The sequence below is a fragment of the Oncorhynchus masou genome, chromosome 1, assembly GCF_036934945.1.
Source record: "Oncorhynchus masou masou isolate Uvic2021 chromosome 1, UVic_Omas_1.1, whole genome shotgun sequence".
NCBI lineage: Eukaryota > Metazoa > Chordata > Actinopteri > Salmoniformes > Salmonidae > Oncorhynchus > Oncorhynchus masou.
The window spans coordinates 37376677-37397612 of NC_088212.1; the positions used below are offsets into that span (position 1 = coordinate 37376677).

Below are 20936 nucleotides of genomic sequence, written 5' to 3' on the forward strand. Positions count from 1 at the left end.
TGTATCCATTACTGTATGGTATTTATCCATTACTGTATGGTATGTATCCATGAACTAACGCTGCAGTCTTGTTGAGTGTTTTGCACTGGATGGTTGGTGTATTACATTTACATTTTTACATTTAAGTCATTTAGCAGACGCTCTTATCCAGAGTGTATCTCCTCTGTGGTGAGAGAGAAGACCATTCTGAGTGAGTGACAGGAGACTGATTCTAGTTCTATCTACGCTCTGGCTACATGGTCAGGTCCAACCAACAACAGGACCCGGCTGGGCTGGCCAACCTAAAGCCGTTCTAATTTGGTGATGAGCTGTAAGATGACCTGCTTGCCCCTTCTCTCTTGGTTGAATGGATAATAGTGACCATAGTAACCCCCCCCTCCTTGGACCCAGGGAGACCGGGGCACTGGCACCCAGGTGCACTGGGCTGGCAGACATTGTCATCCACACGGGGTAAACTGAGACACAGCCACCAATAATTGATGAAGATGTAGGGCATGGCATTTGACCAGGCCAGTCGGCAGACACGTTCCTGTGGCCCTCCACTGAAGGGTCATAATCCTGCCACCTCCATTAGCTGTAATTGATTTAACCACAGACGCCCCTCCTTCCTCCTCTCCCCTCTTCTTCATTCCCTCCATCGACCGTCTGCATTCTCTTCCTCCTCCCTCCCATCACATTAGCTACAGGTATATGAAGTGGTTCTTTCTCTCCCACTTCTTTTTGGTTTTTCAGCTGTGGTTGATGTAAAATAATCATTCATGACCATGTGTGTGGCATATTTCCAAGCCCTCATAAAGACAATACGTCACACTGTACATGAATTCTTCTTCATGCCAAATTCTTCCTTGGTACCTAACAATATTTTTGACTGAACACCTGTGATCTTGTATTCTTTATTGTTTCATTTAGGAGTGAGGGGGAATGGCTCAATGTAGCCATCTTCCATCCTTAATCCATAGCCACTAAAGAGGTTTAAAACACTCTGGTTACATCTAATCTTCTTGCTCAGACCCAGCCGAGCTTGAAACCTATTTTCTATGATAGGAATGGACAAATAAAGGTCTCTCCCAGCACACTCATGAAAGGACACTGTGTGCTCTGTGGATTAGGGGCTTGTTTTTTTTCTCTTTCTCAATTAGACTGAAAAATATATATTTTTAAATATAGTCTGGTTTGCTCAGTATTATACCTTGCCAAAGGTTTTGCAGATTCTACTCGTCTATTTTCAAACCTCAGCTGTGCTCTCCAGAAACAGCATATCCTGTCTTTGACGGGACTCAGGATCTCTCAAGTCAAATCCAGGTTTCAGATTGAACATATTCAGAGAATATTTAGATTGCATTGCTAAATTGTCAGTGGTATTATTAGTAACCACCTTTACAAGTTGAGTGGCTTTTATGGGGCTTCATATTTTCATGTGCTATGACTGAATCTGATAGATTTAATAAATGTGAAATTTGTATTATCCTTGGGCTATTCATTTAGGCCTACACTCAGATTCAGACGTGTTAGGTTGTGCCATTAATTAATTGTAAACACAGCACACATCTGATATAATATATAATTATATTATGTTATATTATCATGATAATGTCTCTTTAGTATTGTATTTACTGTAGGCTAATCTTTAGAAATTCAAATGGTTTCATTTACACTACGAGAGAAAGGGGCACTCAGTTGGCGTTGGTACAGCCAAAAGCTCAATGGTCCAGCCTGTCAGCGCATGAACTGCCCCCCCAAAAAATGCAGGCACTGGTAAGGACGACTGAAAAGAAGGGTCCTTCAAGTTCAACCGGCGCTTGTTTTCCATCGCTTCCCTACGCTTTGCTAAGGTACCTTCCTTGACACCTTTCAAATTACATGCACATTGATAATGTATCGTTTTTCCTATTGTTAGTATCACTGGTATTTGGACTCACGTTAAAGAGCTCGTGCTGTTTTTTTTTTTTTTGCAAATGTTGATAGCCTGTGGACTTAGCTAATAAGCACACTGCATTGGAAAGCCTGTGCTAGCCAGGCTAACGTTAGCTGGGATAGAAGCTTCTAGCGAGTAGTTAAATATTAATATCTTAAACGTTGACAATACATACAATTGTAGTATAACTGCATCTGTATAGGTAAATCCAGCTAGATTGCGTTGTTTACAGCAAACTCTTAGATATGAATCCCTGCTAGATCCCTGCTTCCTGTTCAACATCAACGTTAGTAAGAGACTTTAACACCAACGTTAGTAAGAGACTTTAACACCAACGTTAGTAAGAGACTTTAACACCAACGTTAGTAAGAGACTTTAACACCAACGTTAGTAAGAGACTTTAACACCAACGTTAGTAAGAGACTTTAACACCAACGTTAGTAAGAGACTTTAACACCAACGTTAGTAAGAGACTTTAACACCAACGTTAGTAAGAGACTTTAACACCAACATTAGTAAGAGACTTTAACACCAACATTAGTAACAGACTATCAAGGAAGAGTAGTGTCACACATGTTGTTAAACACACACTTTAAACATGTCAGGAGAATGTGTGATACAAGAGTGCAGATGAGAACAGTGATTAAATTGAGAGCCAAAAAAGTTGTCTTAACTAGTTAGTCAATTTGATTGATTTGTTATGTCTTGGAGAGGGCACATCAGATGGTTAGCCAGAGGAGTACAGCAGTGGTGTAGGCTGGTGATGAATAGCAGCCAATCCTCATGTCCCGCTATCCTGAAGTGTGCAGGTAAAACCCCAAGAGGAGGGAATTGATGATAATACAAACAGATAAGACAGAGGTACCTGTTGCCCTAAGTCAGGACGATGCAGCGACAAAGTGCTCCATCAGTGCCTGCCTGCTTGATTGAGGTTTGTATGGTATTAGAGTCCCTTATCTACCATGGCCCCAGTTCAGCAGTCACGCCATTGACGGGAACAATGCCTCCTCTTCCCCCCCATTGGTGCCATGAATGACAGTGGGCGTGGGTGCACTTGTGTCTGACTTTACCCTCTATCTAGGCTAGTTGCCGCTGTGCTGGGGTGTCAGGTTATTCCAGTCCAGATACCCTCCCCACCAGCCGATCAGTCGCACAATAATAGGGTGTGTGTCCCTTCCACTTCCTATGCTGTTGAATAAACTGGAGTTTTATAATGGACCCGGGTCTCCATTCAGCTGGTTGGTTTCCTCCTCGGGAGAATATGATAGTATTGGCAGGGATGTGGGGAGGGTCGGAAGACAGGCTGACTAATGGTTAAAGAGTCAAGGCAGCCTGGCTCCCAGTGAAGTGGAAATACCCATGGAGGAAAAGGGAAACGCGACATAGGACTTCCGAGGCGCAAATTGAAGATGTTGGAAGAACCGTGCACGTTTACTTTTTGTCCGCCAACAATTTGCGTAGGCCTAACGAACAGCAAAAGGACTGGACTATATCAATCTACTATCCCCTATAGTACAAAAGTTGACCTATTTTATTATGCAAGAAATAAATATTCCAAACATAGTACAGCGGTCCCCGACTACAACAAATATTGGTCGACCGAGAATCATCCTGTTCTTTCAACCAATCGATTGGTTGAAATATTTAAACTTATTTTCGATGTATTTATTTTATTTATTTAACCTTTTATTTAACCAGGAACAGCCCATTGAGACCCAGAGTCTCTTTTTCAAGGGAAGGCAGCAACAATCAATACATTACAGAATTACAACAACATGATCCAGCTTTAAAAAAGCATTTACACTCCTCTGTAACAGAGTCTCCCATCAATATTTTAAATGAATTCAGTGTCACTAACATATATAGATGAAGCATGGATTGTAGATTATTCCATGTGTCTGGGGCACAAGAAGAGAAGTCTTGTCTAATACTGTGAATGTCCTGGGGACTTTAAGTAGCAACCACCTAGCAGACTGGGTATGGTAACTGCTGGTGGTGAAGTAGACCAGACTACAGAGGTAAAGAGTGAGTTCACCCAAAGGGGCTTTGTAGATGAACACATACAAATGTATCTTTCTGCGCATATAAAGTGAGGTCCAACCTACCATTTGGTACAATGTACAATGGTCGGTGAGTGGCTTGGCATTTGTAATAAAGCGCAAGACAGTCACACCCTATGTGTTTCAATAAAATCAACTACATATGCACTGAGCCTGTCTGATGCTTTAAACACACTGTTTGATTCAATAATTATGACACACAATTGACTAAAGAAAGACCCCGACGGTCACACTGTTTATTGTTTTTTACAGCCAGTGTCTGTGTGACTGGAGCACATTGTCTCGCTCTCCTTATGTGGCAGCAAAAAAAGCACCACAGCAAGTGTTTATTGCGCTGTGTGTGCTGAAGCTGCCACATAATTTTATCCGTATATTTTATTACTTGTTTCAGACTGAACATTTCTGTTACCGAAATCCCTAATTTGTTTAGGAAAAACATCCCCTATTCCCTCGACCCTTGCTCTCTTTACTTGACCAATAGGGCCTGATCTATAGCCTATCATTATCACATCAATAAATTGGTTATAACAAACTCTGAACACAGTAACACATGACAGTAAAATAGATGAGGAGGATGTGAAAAATGTACTTGAAACGGGCGAATGTTTACTGGTTGCTCAGGAGGGAAAGGGGAAGTCAGATCTGTGAAGACATTGAGTTAGTTGTGGAAACTACTGGAGATCCAGATAAAGGAGGGTATAGGAGCAAGAGTTGCGAGAGGTATTGTGTGTCATAAAGTTGATGTCAGATTACAATATACATTTTTCTGACCATTTGGAACAGTGTAAACAACACTAAATAAATACATGTACCGGAGTGTTGTTTCTAACGAGAGAAAAAAGATATCTAAAGCCCTTATTACAGAGCAAAAAAACGGTTGCATGCGTTCGTGAATTGCCGTTTATTTATTGTTTAGGCTAATTATTCAAAGCTGAAAGCTCCCTTTTTGATATTTATTTAAAAACTAAAATGCTTGATTGCATTTCAAAGCATGAATGTCTTGTGATACACTAGGCCAGGGCTGCCCAACCCTCTTCCTGGAGATCTACTGTCCTCTGGGTTTTCTGTCCAACCCTAATTTAACATACCTGGTTCTACTTATTAGCTGCTCAATAAGAACTTAACTAGCTGAATCAGATATGCTAAATTAGGGTTGGATTGTGAACCTACAGCACAGTTGATCTCCAGGAAGAGGGTTGGGCAGCCCTGCACTACACTATATATTGAAATATAGGCCTAACTAAGTTACGGTATTAAGACCAAACAGGATGCGCTCTTAGGCCTACAGTTCGATGGTGTTTATACAAGGCTGCTATACTAAACCTACTAATGATAATGACATTACTTATTATCATAATAATAGTAATTATAACAATAAGGAGTTCAAGAAAAAGGAGTGTATAGGAGCGAGAGCCTCTTTTGAACAGTGTAAAGAACACTGAATAAATGATAAGCAATACCAGTCTATTATAACCAAATCAATTGTAAAGCCTTTATTACAGCATAGCAAAGATTTAAAAACAGCTGAATCTGTGAAATTGCTTTATCCAACATTTTGCCATTGCATGAGGCTTGGTGCTCGCAGAATCAGTAAGCTATTAACACTCGAACAGGCAACAAAAGCAAAATCTGTCTCAGTTCTGTAGATCAATATGGACTATTTATAAAGCCAGGCACATTTTAACAGTTAAGCTATTGATTATAGACATAAAGTTTAGTTTCCTCTCTCCTCAATTTTCGTAGACAATTAGGCTAAGGCAAGGGCTGTTTCCTTGTCTCTGCTGCTGCTGGCTCATCCTCTGCTTTTCCCGTGGTTCATTTTCATGCCAGCCAGGTAGGATAAACTCCTGTTGTAAAGAGAAGAAATGTGCGTAATATTAGGAAAGTTGAGAAACATATAGTAGGCCTAGCCTATAGAAAGCTGATGGGATCCTCCTCTTTTTATTAGCGGCCATCACTCTGTTTTCTCCCGCAATTACATAGCCTATAGAAATGTTGCGCAACTTGAGCTCATGGGCTCTCATGAAGTGTTTGATTAGATGTTTCATATACATTTCTATTGATGTCAGAGGGATTTAAAGGGACAATAGTACCCGTTAGCAAGTTTGGTAGCCTACTAACGACCATCGGCAGCATCAGAGCTTGGAGAAGCCTAGTAACCCTGACTAAAAGGTAATGTGGAATTTGACTACGGTCATGACTTGTGACCACCGGTGAGGTGGTAATACAGTCACTGTAACAGCCCTAGATGTGGGGAGGGTCTCAGAAGAGAGGCTGACTAATGGTTAGAGTCAATGCAGCCAGGCCCCAGTGAAGTGGAAGTGCTCACAGAGGAACAGCGAGAAAAGGGAAATGCAAGATAAGACTTCCAATAAAAAACAATGACTAATAGCTGAGGTATAATCTCACTAAAGGAGGCATTTCTTAGCTGCCATGGAACCTACCGTAGTGTGTTTAGCCAAGTAGGTCAAACCTGTAGTAGAAATATATTGTTAATTAAAATAACCTGTAAAGCAGGCTATTCAGAATGTGTGTGTGTGAGTGCTCTGCAAGGTGCTTGCCATATTCATCATGCTTATCAAGGCTGAAATTTGATGATTATAATCAGACCCTGGCCCTGTTCTCTCTAGTGGGAGACTGGGTAGTATATTTTCCGTAACAGCCTCCCTGTGATCTGTATGTCCTGCTCGTATTTATGAATGGCATAATATGACAGGGGCAGCTCAGGTGGGTGGCTAACTATCATGTGAGAGGCAGCTACCAACTCCAAAGAGCCACTGAAGGAATGTGGTCTGGACAGCCGTTATTCCACAAATTTGAAGCCCCCTCCCCCCCTTCATATAAGCTGCAAGCTCTGCGGAGCAGGGGACACAGGTAGTGGCTGCGTTTGATCTGAAGGTCGCCAGCCCCTTGCCGGTGTTGAGCGATACCTGGCTGGAGGAGCTGGCTCTTATTTAATAACATGAAGGGGAAGCGGACTCTCTCATAATTAGGCCTAATTACCCCACAGGTGTTGACAGATGGGCCGAGAAGAGACACGCTGCCTTTATCCACAGACTTAGAGTCAGATTACCAGAGCTGTCTTATCTGTTACAGGGCCAGTAGGAGACTTACTCTTTCCCTCCCTGGCCTGGCTGCCTTGCTCTTCCCACTGGGACAGACAGGCAGATCTGGTCCGGAGGAGCTCAGGTATATTAGTCAATGTGATTTATTATTCCCTTCCTCCCTGTCCCACAAATGTAATTAACCCTTCTATAATTTCTTGCGGGTAGGCTATATGACAAATTCCCTGACTGACCCACTGGTTTTATGGTTATCTGTTGGTTCAATCATTTTTGAAATGTCGGGTATTTAGTTTTATTAACTTGGGGGGGGGGTTAAGACCTGTGGTTTGCCCAACAGTGATGATCCTCCACAATAGCGTGCGGCCTACTAGCCTAGTGTCCTATTTGCCTTCTATAGACCTACTGCTACAACTATCCATTCCTCCACGCAAAAGGTGAGCATGCGAGGCGTGTGTGTCATATTTTAGAACTCATTGTTTTGAATTATAATGACCCAAGCCAGGCGGGCAGGTTGTCCGCCTTGCTCAATTAGAATGTGTCTCTGTTTTTGTGTTTTTGTCTGGCACTGTAGTCACACAGGGAAATGTTGTCTTTGTTCACTTTTTTCCCAAGCTCATTTCAGTTGAGAGGTAGCTAAGGGTTAAGGCTTTACCATACATGTTAAATAACATCAACGCATCCACTTAATAGAAACACAACATCGCTATCAGCGAAGGTGATTGGAGATATGGACTATCCTGCTAGCATACAGGCTCTGCCTGTCCCGTCCTTTCCACCCGCCTCGCTCTGTTTGTTCCGCCCAGCCGCTTCTGGTGAGTTTTTCGCTTAAGTACAGTATTTGTCTTGATTTTACATAAGTTTTCATACAACATTTGGACTAGAATACCAATTACAGCTTTGTTTGCTTGGTTGCCGCCTCAGGTTAGCGTGAAACAATTGAAGAGCCTCTCTGAACGGGTTTGAGTGACACCCTGTCACTGGACTGTTTATTTGTGTAGTTTCACTGCCTTCCACATGTTTGTATTGGGGTTTTTGGCTGACTTGCTAACAACCAGCCACCACAACAGCTCCATTGTTGGGGCAATCACAGGCAGCGGCTCTGGAAATGCTGACGCCACTAAACAGAGGATGAGGACAGTGGACTGAGGAAGCAGTGGTGTGGTAGATGGGGTTGTTTCTATTTCCACCTTCACCATTCTATTGTGGGGGATGCAGGCGGAGTGGTGGGCACGCTACCTACTTCTGTGATATTCCCCCAACTGCAGTAGTTTCCTTGTCAATCATCCAACCCCCCCCATGCACAGCCAGTGTGTTTGATTGACATGCAGGCGGTTGGTCAGGGGAGGAATGTTCTGAGGCCCAGGCAGTCAGTGTTTGTACAACGAAAGCACAGTGTGGTTCCAAACTAGTTGAGCCTCAGCCCAGCTCCAAGAGCTGTAGGCCTGCAGTAGTACAATAAGGGAAATGTACCTTAATCCACCTGTTATCAGGGTGAGCCTCCCTGTCACATACAGAAACGACAACAGAAACAGCAGGACAATAGCTATGGAATGTAGCCTGGCCTTCCCACCCATCCTTTCACAACCTCAGGCTTAACTAATATATCTTCACAAACTTCTATGGTTGCCATTTTGTTCAATTTCTTCATACCCCAATGTAGGTTACTACACTGAGTGGACAAAACATTAGGAACACCTTCCTAATGTTCCACCCCTTTTTGCATTCAGAAGAGCCTCAATTCGTCGGGGCATGTGTCGAAAGGATGCTGGTGACTCCAATGCGTCACACAGTTGCCAAGTTGGGTAGATGTCCTTTGGGTGGCTGACCATTCTTGGTACGCATGGGAAACTGTGGTGGTGAAAACCCAGCAGCATTGCAGTTCTTGACACACTCAAACCGGTGAGCCTGGCACCTACTGCCATACTGCGTTCAAAGGCACTTAAATCTTTTGTCTTGCCCATTCATCCTCTGAATGGCACACAAAGTATTCAAACACCTTGACTTGTTTCACATTTTGTTACGTTAGAGCTTTATTCTAAAATATATTTATAGTTTTTCCCCTCATCAATCTAAACCCATTTATATTTAAAAAAAAAATAACTATCACATTTACTTATGTATTCAGACCCTTTACTCAGTATGTTGTTGAAGCGTCTTTGGCAGCGATCACAGCCTCTAGTCTTCTTGGGTATGACACTACAAGCTTGGCATACCTGTGTTTGTGGAGTTTCTCCCATTCTTCTCTGCAGATCCTCTCAAGCTCTGTCAGGTTGGATGGGGTGCGTTGCTGCACAGCTATTTTCGGGTTCGGTCTCTGGCTGGGCCACTCAGGACAAGTCGCTGAATGTCCTTGAAACCACTCCTACGTTGTCTTGGCTGTGTGCTTATGGCCGTTGTCCTGTTGGAAGTTGAACCTTTGCCCCAGTCTAAGATCCTGAGCGCTCTGGAGCAGATTTTCATCAAGAATCTCTCTGTACTTTTCCCCGTTCATCTTTCCATTGACTAGTCTCCCAGTCCCTGCCACTGAAAAACATCCCCACAGCATGATGCTGCCAACACCATGCTTCACCGTAGGGATGGTGCCAGGTTTCCTCCATTTACATTACATCCTCCAGACGTAAGGCTTGGCATTCAGGTCAAAGAGTTCAATCTTGGTTCCATCAATCCAGATAATCTCTTTTCTCAAGGTCTGAGAGTCCTTTAGGTGCCTTTTAGCAAACTCCAAGTGGGCTGTCATGTGCCTTTTACTGAGGACTGGCTACTGTCTGGCCAATCTACCATAAAGTTCTGATTGATGTAGCGCTGCAGAGATGGTTGTCCTTCTGGAAGGTTCTTCCATTTCCACAGAGGAACTCCTCTCCCTGAGCAAGGCCCTTCTCCCCCCGATTGCTCAGTTTGACTGGTCAGCCAGCTCTAGGAAGGATCTTTGGAAACCCTTTCACAGATCATGGCCTTGACACAATCCTGTCTCTGAGCTCTACAGACAATTTCTTCAACCTCATGGCTTGGTTATTGCTCTGACATACACTGTCAACTGTGAGACCTATATAGACAGGTGTGTGCCTTTCCAAATCATGTCCAATCAATTGAATTTACCACAGGTGGATTCCAATCAAGTTGTAGAAACATCTCAAGAATGATCAATGGAAACGGAATGCACCTGTGCTCCATTTCGAATCTCATAGCGAAAGGATCAGAATACTTATGTAAAAAGGTATTTATGTCTTCGCTTTGTCATTATGGGGTATTGTGTGTAGATTGATTAGGGGAAAAAAATATTGAATATATTTCACATTAAGGCTGTAACGTAACAAAATATGGAGAAAGAGAAGGGGTCTGAACTTTTCGAATACACTGTACACAATCCATGTCTCAATTGCCTCAAAGCTAGAAAATCCTTCTTTAACCTGTCTCATCCCTTTCATCTACACTGATTTTGAAGTGGATTTAACAAGTGACATATCTTTCATCTGGTCAAGGGCTCATAGCTTTCACCTGGTCAGTCTATGCAATGGAAAGAGCAGGTGTTCCTAATGTTTTGTACAGTCAGTGCCTTAGATTATTAGGTCGCTTGTGGTAAACCTATAATATGCTTAAGATGTAGGCCTATGTCTCTGGTTTCTGGTTAGACTACTCATTTATGATGATGCAGTGACCGATTCCAGAAGCTTTAGGGGATCCTCTTTCTCTCTGCTTGAGCGGTCAGACCCTGATAGTGTGATAGTGGTGGCTGGCTGGATGAAGTGGTAATGGGATAGTGGTGTGGGACTGGGGATGACTGTGGTCTTTGTGATGGTTCGAGTTAGATGGTGGTGCAGGTGCCCTCTTCTTAATTAGGGAGGCTGTCCAGAGGTCTGTCTCTCTCAGCTTCACAGATTAACATGGACAATTGAACCAATAACCTTCTGAAATGAGCTTCTCCAAAATACCTGCGGCTCCAGTTTCAGCGTGTGCTGATGTGGAGGGCAAGGGTTAGCCTATAGGAGTAGGGGTGGGTGTGATTATAAACTAAGATTGCCGAAAAAGGAGTAATACAAAAGTCTTGAAACAAAATCGGCCTATTCTCACGTTTCTTATGGAGCGATTTCAGTGCCAACAGAGATTGTATTTGAATTCCATCATTTTTGACTTTGTATTAAGATAATGAACTTGAGTTTGTTTTTCGATGGTAATGCAATTGAATCATTGAATTCATTAATTTGAATTTATCGTTCACGATTTGAAACTGAATTGCATTCAGCTTTAAATTTCCATTTCAATTTATATATTCAATATTTATATATTCAGTTTCAATAGATATGCTATATATTGCATTCATTGTCCGTGTATCAAGTTTACAACCAATAATTTAAGTTTGTCAACGTTTCATATATTCAACTTCTCCGGGTCATTCAGATGCAGTTTTTAAATTCAGTTCTCTAAATTCAGATTCAAAAAAAGACACAACGTCCTGGTACTTTGCCAGCCAAGAAAGATATAGAATCAAACGCTCTCTGTTGTCGACAGTAGCCTCTATCTTCAGAAACCACCAATGTGACATGTTGAATTGATTTCCTTCCTATGAATTTGGCTCTAGCGTTTTAACCGTTTTGTCTATGACCCCATTCCTGAAAGCTAAGACTATCCCCTCTATGATGATCACAGGGACTAGCCTTTCCACTCCTTGTTTAATATGTGACTGACTGGTTTTGAACCAGGTCTCCTGCATTTTACAAGACTGTGTTAGCCCACTTAGCTTAAGCCCATGGGGAGGAGTTCAGGAAGCTGACACAAGTCTTCAAGTCTCCAGCAAGGTTAGGCCTTCTCATCAAAATTGCATGGTTCATCAAACCACCGCAGTTGGGTTTCATCCCCCCTTTGACCTCACACTCAGAGATCACTACACCAATATAACTGACTGGGTTTGAAATCAGGCCTCCTGTACAACAACAATTTCCGGAGGATCTGTGCACCACGTTTAATGAGAGTGCAGCAGAGGTGGTTTGGTGATCCATGCATGTGATGAGCAACCTTGCCTGAGACCTGAAGACGTGTTAATTTGACTGATGGGGTTCTAACCATAGAAAGAACTGTTTTATATCTCAATGGTTCTAACCCAGGTCTCCTGTTTGCCAGACAATGCAACTTTGCAGGTCTCAGACAAGTTGCTCATCCACCCCCCTTTGATGACCCCCTTGAATAGACATATCCTAGTCACAAGACCAATCCCTAGGCTTTAGCTCAGCAGGCTAACACAGTCTTTGTCTAGTCAGTCACACCCTTATAATAACTTCCCTTGCTGGAGACTTGAAACTAACACGTCAAACGAATACGTCTTCAGGTTGCTCATCACATAAGCATGAATCACCAAACTATGCTCTTTTAAGGAGTAACCTTGCTGTATCTTGAAGACTTGTATTAGTGCAGCAGGTGGAGATCTGTGAAAGTCACTCCTCGGCCTGAAGTGTCGCCCATTACGCAATTGAAGAAGGCCTTTTTAATAGCACAATGTGTTGGAATGCTTCAGGAGGGTGGCCAAGTGTCTTTTCGGGGCAGAAGTCCTGAGTTCCAGTCTCCGTATGAGCTGAATCAGGGGGAAGCGGTACTCGCTAAGCAGGCAGCGTGACGTCCCTTACAATGGTGCCGCTGGACTTGGATCTACAGTTGTGCTGAGCTCAACCACTTGGGTCACTGTGGAGTGAGTTTGGGAGGTGAATGTAGCAGATGGGGTTCTGTGAAACTCACTCATCAGCCTGAAGCGTCACCCTTTGGGCAATTTGAAGAAGGCCTTTTCAATAGTGTTGGGTTGGAACACCTCGGGAGGGTGGTCGCGTGTGTTTGCGAGGCAGATGTCCCGAGTTCGAGTCTCGGGATGAGAGGAATCAGGGGGGGAAGCGGTAGGCTACTCGTTAAGAAAGCAGATTGTTGTCCTGAATGTTACAGGGTTATTGAACTATATTTTTATGGTGGTCAAATTAAGTTTAATACAAAAAGGTTTTTTATACACGCCATTCTAGCGTCTCCTGCACGGCCTGTGAATATAATAAAGGTGAACAGAAGGCACGTCCATGTTCAAGAGTCTTTGCTTTCAGGAATGGGGTCATAATAGCTTATAGCCAAAATGGTTCAAACGCTAGAGACAAATTCATAGGAAGAAAATTTATTCAACATGCCACATTGGCTTCAGAACCGCCAGCAGCTACTGTTTAACATACAGAGCGTTTGATTCTGTTGAATCTGTTCTCCACTACCTTTCCTGTCTGGAAAAGTACCAGGGTGTGGTTTTGAATCAGATTTGAATTGAATATATGAAACTTTGCTAGAATTGAAATTATAAACTCAGGAAAAAAAGAAACGTCCCTTTTTCATGACCCTGTCTTACAAAGATAATTAGTAAAAATCCAAATAACTTCACAGATCTTCACTGTAAAGGGTTTAAACACTGTTTCCTGTTTCTTCACTGACGAGTCGCGGTTTTGTCTCACCAGGGGTGATGGCCAAATTTATGTTTATCATCGAAGGAATGAGCGATACACCGAGGCCTATAGTTTGGAGCGGGATCGATTTTGGAGGTAGAGGGTCTGTCATGGTCTGGGGCGGTGTGTCACAGCGTCATCGGACTGAGCTTGTTGTCATTGCAGGCAATCTCAATGCTGTGCATTTCAGGGAAGACATCCTCCTCCCTCATGTGGTACCCTTCCTGCAGGCTCATCCTGACATGACCCTCCAGCATGACAATGCCACCAGCCATACTGCTCGTCCTGTGCGTGATTTCCTGCAAGACCGGAATGTCAGTGTTGTGCCAGCGAAGAGCCCGGATCTCAATCCTGTTGAACACGTCTGGGACCTGTTGGATCGGAGAGTGAGGGCTAGGGCCATTCCCCCCAGAAATGTCCAGGAACTTGCAGGAAAAGTGGGTAAACATCTCACAGCAAGAACTGGCAAATCTGGTGCAGTCCATGAGGAGGAGATGCACTGCAGTACTTAATGCAGCTGGTGGCCACACCAGATACTGACTGTTACTTTTGATTTTGACCCCCCCCCCTCCTTTTGTTCAGGTACATATTATGCAATTTCTGTTAGTCACATGTCTGTGGGACTTGTTCAGTTTGTCTCAGTTGTTGAATCTTGTTATGTTCATACAAATATTTACACATGTTAAGTTTGCTGAAAATAAACGCTGTTGAGAGTGAGAGGACTTTTCTTTTTTTGAGTTTAGTTTGTAAACTTGATACAAAACTAAATGCAATGTTAATTCAATTCAGTTTCTAGTCCTGAACTACAAGTTCAATTTGAGTTCAATGATTCAGTTTGTGCATGACAAATTCAAAAAGGTTTAAATTCAAAATCCTGCTGCTGCCTTTTGAGAAGCGTATGTGGATCGAAACTCGAGGGAAAATCCTGACTCTGTGTTTGCAGTAATTAAGCTGTCAAGTGGTGGGATTTAGGACGTATTGAGTAAGATCAGCTCTTATCATGCAGGCCTAGAAGGACGAGGAAGAAATATCTCATCCACTCATCGCCTAATGCCCACAGGCCTTATTTATGCAGTGAATAGATAGACTGTCTATTAGACATTCTCAAATTATTACTATAATGGAAGATGGCTGAGGATTTGAGGATGTATGAAATATAGTCCTTTTGACACTATCCAAAACATTTGTTTTTATAGCAACAAATGAAGATGGATACTAAAGGCTTGTTTTAGGCACGTTATTATTATCCCTCTAACTTGCACAAATTCCTTCTACAAGAGTCAATCTAATCAGCTCTGTCTGGAGAGTAGTATTCATTAATTCCCTTTTGTTAATGGCAAGGTCTTTCTCAATCATAGCTGACACTGTTGACATCAGCCCAGGCTTGCGTGTTAGCCAAACTCCATCTCACTATCGGATCTGGATTTGGATCTGCACTGATTGGAATAATTCACCTAAATGAAGTTAAAATTACCCCCTCATTCCTTTCACTTATTATCAACCCCCTCAATTCCATTGTAATCAGAACAGGATTTACCCAACTCACTTCAAACAGTCTCCATTGTTTGGTTGACCTCTCTCCTTTTTAACACAGTTCAGTTGTGACTTCGGGATCGTGCTTGTGTTCCAGTGGATGAGATGACTGTGGTGGTGACCTCCAGAGCTTCGAGAGTGACCCAGTGATGGCTCGTCCTGCCCCTGCTCCCCTGTACACCCTGAGGGGGGCTGGATCCCCCCTTAATGCCTTGCACTTCGGCTGCTGTGAAGGGGACCCTCCCCTGCTCTTTTCTGGGTACGGGATCACGCCCCGTCTCCATAGAACAGCTGAGCTGCATTCGTAGCCAGACACGCAGCATTTGTCTTTTTTTGAAACATGTCCTTGTTGAATGGTTGGGTATATGATTTGTTGTTTTTGAAAACGTCTCATACGTAACGACATGCTTTAGTTACATGCAGATGAATCTTTATAACATAAGAATGATGAGGACTTGAATGTTGTGTTGTGTAGCTCAGGCCAGGGGTCAGTCCATGTGTGGAACCTGACCACCAGAAGAGCTGAGAGGGTTCTAGAAGGTCATTCTGGAGCCTCTGTCACCTGGCTCAACATGCTCCACTCCAGAGACACTCTCATCAGGTAAAGACGAACTACCTTACTGACAATACCAGGCCTCAACTGCTCTTCAGTTTTTACTTCCCATGCGCATTGTTTAGCTGTATGAAATTAGCCAGGTTCAATGTTAGCATGACACAAGCTGAATTAAATGTAAAAGGATTTGAAAATAGAAAAGCTTGGTATACACTCAGTGCTTGCTTTGTTGACATTGCAGCGAGATTTGCTTGTTCTTTTGTTGAGAAATCTTCATGACAGAACTGGAATTTCAAATTAACATGAAAAGCATATACCATCAGAGACACTGGGTTTGCGCCCAGGCTCTGTCGTAACCGGCCGCGACCGGGAGGTCCGTGGGGCGACGCACAATTGGCCTAGCGTCGTCCGGGTTAGGGAGGGCTTGGCCGGTAGGGATGTCCTTGTCTCATCGCGCACCAGCAACTCCTGTGGCGGGCCGGGCGCAGTGCACGCTAACCAAGGTTGCCAGGTGCACGGCGTTTCCTCCGACACATTGGTGCGGCTGGCTTCCGGGTTTGATGCGCGCTGTGTTAAGAAGCAGTGCGGCTTGGTTGGGTTGTGTATCGGAGGACGCATGACTTTCAACCTTCGTCTCACCTGAGCCCGTACGGGAGTTGTAGCGATGAGACAAGATAGTAGCTACTAAAAACAATTGGATACCACGAAATTGGGGAGAAAAAGGGGTAAAATTAAACAAAAAAAACAAACAAAAAAATAATATATGAAAATACTACATGTCACTTGTCAATATTGATATTCTTGTTTTATGTCCTGCGGATTCGAAAAGATGACGAATGAGCCTGTCAGGTAGCCTTAATCCTTGCACAGATTCCAGCCTGGTTTACAAGGTGCAATTGTCCAGATTTCCTATTGCTTTTTTTCTGTGGTCTCCATTGATTTAGTCACCCGAATCCTGGCCAACCTACTAGGGTAAAAACTCCAATAACCTTTTGAACGGATTATGATGAGACATGAGGTTGGACCATTGATTTTCTTATCAACTAAATTCAGCCATGGGCCGATTATAATGTTTTTTTCTTGAGCAGATTGTCGGGGGGGAAGCATAATTACAAATAATTTGTAGACTGCAAATGAAGTGCAAGAAGCCCAAATGGATATATAATGTTTGACTGAAACACAATAATTTCAAGCCTTGCTTACTCGTGTGTCTTTCTAATTACGTGTGGGAATACTTGAACAGATTTCTTAAACAAAAATTACTTGGAGCTGATTTCCTGGTGTTGAAGTATTTTTTTGTCCAAAAATGCTCCAAAAAATTGGGGGGGCAAAATAAAAGCAGCAGCGGGAAGAGTTTGGCTGCTGGCTGCCCGTTGGGGAACCCTTGCCCATACATCTGTAGCCTCATTGCGGGTGCCATGTTAACTGCAGTCTTTTCTGTGATTATGATCCGTGTACTGTCGGTCAGTCAGGGGCGCGACATGCGTGTGTGCTTGTGGGACCTGGCAGAGGGGCGCGGTGATGTCACGGACGCCCTGTGGACCGGCAGTGTGGGGTTCTGTCGCTGTTCCCTGCTAGAGACTGGCCCTGGGAGATGGCTACTGGCCCACGCTGGAGAAGCCATGGAGGAGGTGAGAGAGGGAGGGGAGGGGCTGAGGGATGATGAGAGGGGGGGGTGAGAGAGATTTGTGTTTGTGGAAGGGCTTAAGCCTCTCTTACAGAAACTTGTGAGCAGGCGTAGGTTTAGTGTGTAGCAGCCAATGACAGACGAATGATTGCACATTTCACCTTCCCCCCACTTTCATGTGAGTTATTCTTAGTGTGTTTGACAGGCAGCTTTCCAGGCACCGTTATTGCCTTCAGATTTGTGTTATTCACCCTGTTCTGATGAAGCCTCACATGAATGAGACAGATATGCCGCCGCTACCTTCAGCCTATAGAGACCGGCAGGGCGAGGCCACTGGGCGCCTGCAAGGCCAGCACCCTCAATAATGACATTGTGACGGCACTCATGCGTGCGCACACATACACACACACACACACACACACACAAACCCTCTGTCTTATCACTCTGTCCCGCTCTCCTGTCTCACCCCTGGCTGCCCCACAGTCATCCATGCCTTTCCCACAGTCATCCATGCCTTTCCCAGGGGATCCTAATCATAGGTCTAGACCCATGCCTCCACACATGCCTCCACACACACACACACACACACTCAGCTACAAGCATGGCACGCTGGTGTAGATCTGAGCCAGAGGCGGAGGGAGGGAAGGAGTTGCACCATCAATTTGGGAGGCAGGCAGGTTTAATGTTTCTCCCTCGCTACCTCGTTGCCATCGGATTGCTTCCATTGCAAAAGCATTAATTAAAAGAGTGGGTGTTTTATTTATGGATATCAGTGTGTGCACCTGAGGCACAGCGAGTGAAGCAGCTACTTAAAGCCCTCTTTGTCTGGCTGGCAAGTTCGGGGTAAACATGAGGCACCCCGATTAAAATACAGATCACTCCCTTAAACGGGATGTGGAATCCGATTGGTCCGCGTAACGTGATGTGTGAATCGGATTGGTCTGTTGAACAGGATGTTTAATCTGAGCCTTAATGAGGATGTATCTCTCTGTTTCTGTGTCAGTCAGAGAGACTGAGTAGTCTAGCCATAGGGGCTGCCTCCCTCTCATTAGATTGTATCTAGGTACAGAGACTGAGTAGCTATAGGCTCTCTCTCTCTCATGGGCTTTCATTAGACTGTATTTTATCAGTCAGTGCCAGCGTGTCTAGGTCAGGAAGTCAGGTCTTATTGGGATGTATTATAGACTGTAGCTCCGCTCCCCCCTGTTTGAGTCTAAGGAGAAGAAGACGGCCATAAAGTGTAAAGCTGTTATGTCCCGTTGAGTTTCCTGTTGCTGAGCTGAAATGACGGATTCGAGTTTGAACTTGATTAATGAAAATGAAAAATAAATAAATTAAGTGACTGGCACCCGGCCTAAAGTTTGCCTTGTCTCCGTTGTTCATGTTTTATATTTATTATGGATCCCCATTAGCTTCTCTTCCTGGGGTCCAAACACATTAAGGCACTTACATCACACATAAAACAAAATACAGAGCAGTACCTCATGTAACATTTTTACACCACGACATATCTGCTTGTTTGATCATCTCTTGCCTGGGTGGGGAAGTTAATGACTTAGTTTGAATGTAATAACCATGTAGAACTCCGCTTCTTATTCTGCCTGAGTGTCTAACTGTCCCTCTTCCTACAGGTGAAGATCATTGAGCTGCCCAGCAAGAGCCCAGTTTGCTCCCTGATACCACAAGCCAAGCTGGGGATGGTCATGTGCATCAATCTATGGCAGGCAAGGAGTATCCAATACACTGTCTTGTTCTCCCAGAAGTCTAGGGCTGCGTCCCAAATGGCACCCTATCTCCCATATAGTGCACTAGTTTTGACCAGAGCCCCTATGTACTATAAAGGGAATAGGATACCTTTTGGGACACAGTCTAGCCACCTGCAGCTACAGTGCAGCATCACACTGCACTATAGAGTTCAGTCAGTTCACTTTACAACCATAAAAGGGAGAGAGAAAAAAAGTATTTTCCCTTCCTCTCTTCCTTCTTAATGTTTCTATTTTTACTGGTTGTAAACGGATTGGCTGAGAGCCTTTGACAAGACGCATACATAAAAGATACGTCAACAAATATGAGACTACTCTTGGCTCGGTGATTTATAGCTAGAACTTGTCCCGGGCCATTTTTTCCAGTGCCTTTCTCGATTGACGACGAGCGAGTCGAGTCCCAACACTGTAATTACAGTGTGTGCAAAGGGCTGGGGTTCAACATATATCAGCCACTCAACCAGCCCTCTAACCACCAGCCAGCTGCACATTGCATCTAAAGATTCTTCACCGCCCTCTGTTTTGTAAATACTGTCGAGTTTTATTCCCCCCCCCCATGAAAGAGACCTGTAATTATTTTCATGGTTAATTAATATTTCTTGCTTTGCAGTATTTCTGATTTTCTGCTTATGCAAGACGTTTAATGAATTGCGGCCGGTTGGTTTGATGACACAACAGGGGCGGTTTGGGTCTGCGTTCGTTGGGAGTTTAGTGGCAGCAGGAAGCAGAGCAGGCGATGCCGTGTGTATGCTGTGTGTTGACCCAGGGCAGTTTGGGTGGCTGTATGTATCACCAGACATCAATGGTAATTGTCCTTTATTGCTTAATACTTTTTTCTTTTCTTGTTGTGTTCTTTACTATTTCCTTTCATTAGATTTTGGAAGCCAGTTTCAGTGTTAAGTGCCAGAAAATAGTATTATTAATAATGGAATGTCAATGGGAGGGATACTTTTGCAGGCAGGCAGATCTGTAAGACAACAGGCCCAGGTTACATTAAATCATTCCAGTTTGATCTTTTCATCACCGGGCCAGAATCATCTGTTACTATCACAGAGCTACTTGAAAACTCACTGCAATGCTGCTGGGTGGAGATCGATACAGAACCTTAACTGCCAGGGGAGAGTTGAAAACAATGTGTGTGTGTGCGTACGAGAGTGTGTACTGTGTGTGTGTGTGTGTGTGTCTACAGTACTGTGAGTGAATGTGTATGTGTGTGTGTCTGTACGTCTTTGTGTGTTACACGTTTCTGCGTGTGAATGTGTTAGCCAAGCGTTGAGGGGTATAGTAGGTCCAGCCACACACAGGCAGCCTGAATATATTGCCCACACATTCTGTCAATCATAAGACGCTCACCTCGTTATCCACGTGATCCCTGCTGGTGCAGCCCGCTGTTTCCTCAACCTCTGACCCTCTGGAGGGGAGACAATGAGTTGGCTCTCCTTTCTCTCTCCTCCCTCCATCCCGCCACAGAGTGAGAGCAAGGATCCTCCATCATGATGACATAGGCCTGAGAACAGATTTATTGGCGCCTTTTGAACGCTCGACGCTGGACGTTTGGAAAGGATTAAATCCATATTACGTAGCTCTTTCATTTGCCCTCCCCTCTTGGGTTTTTGCTCTGTGTTTTCCCCCCTCCTCTCTCCTCCCCAGGCCTCCCTAAAGTTAGCATGCGTAATGGGGTCTGGGTGTGGAAGGTAAACGAGCTAACGGTGCATTCTGATTGGGTAAGGCCGGCGAGCGGAGGGAGAAAGTGCCTCCATGTGTTGTGCGGAGGGGAGATGTGGACGTGATGTATGATGTGCAAGGCTTTTAACATGAACAGAGGCTGCCGGCTAGAAGGAAATGTTCCTATACAGATATCCATCACTCTCAGCTCATCGCCCCACAGCCATCGTCATGGCGAAGTGAAGTGAAGTGGAGTAGAGCGGATGGATGGATGGACGGGGATGGGATTGGTTCCGTATG

General features: G+C 44.0%; 1 protein-coding gene across 5 annotated transcripts in view; it reads left to right on the forward strand.

The window, feature by feature from the left end:
* Positions 1-1780: 1780 nt before the first annotated feature.
* The window catches only part of gnb1l (guanine nucleotide binding protein (G protein), beta polypeptide 1-like), a 28124-nt gene continuing 8968 nt past the window's right edge, over positions 1781-20936 (forward strand). The window contains exons 1-6 of one of the 5 annotated variants that reach the window (XM_064970699.1): positions 1793-1832; positions 8768-8939; positions 15090-15287; positions 15504-15629; positions 17050-17212; positions 18840-18932. In XM_064970699.1, coding sequence (XP_064826771.1) covers positions 15178-15287; positions 15504-15629; positions 17050-17212; positions 18840-18932 — 492 coding nt within the window. In that variant the 5' untranslated portion in view covers positions 1793-1832; positions 8768-8939; positions 15090-15177. Of the gene's footprint in view, positions 1833-8767; positions 8940-13507; positions 14078-15089; positions 15288-15503; positions 15630-17049; positions 17213-18839; positions 18933-20936 lie in introns of all 5 variants that reach the window. The other 4 variants (XM_064970717.1, XM_064970706.1, XM_064970690.1 and 1 more) reach the window with 4 other exon arrangements.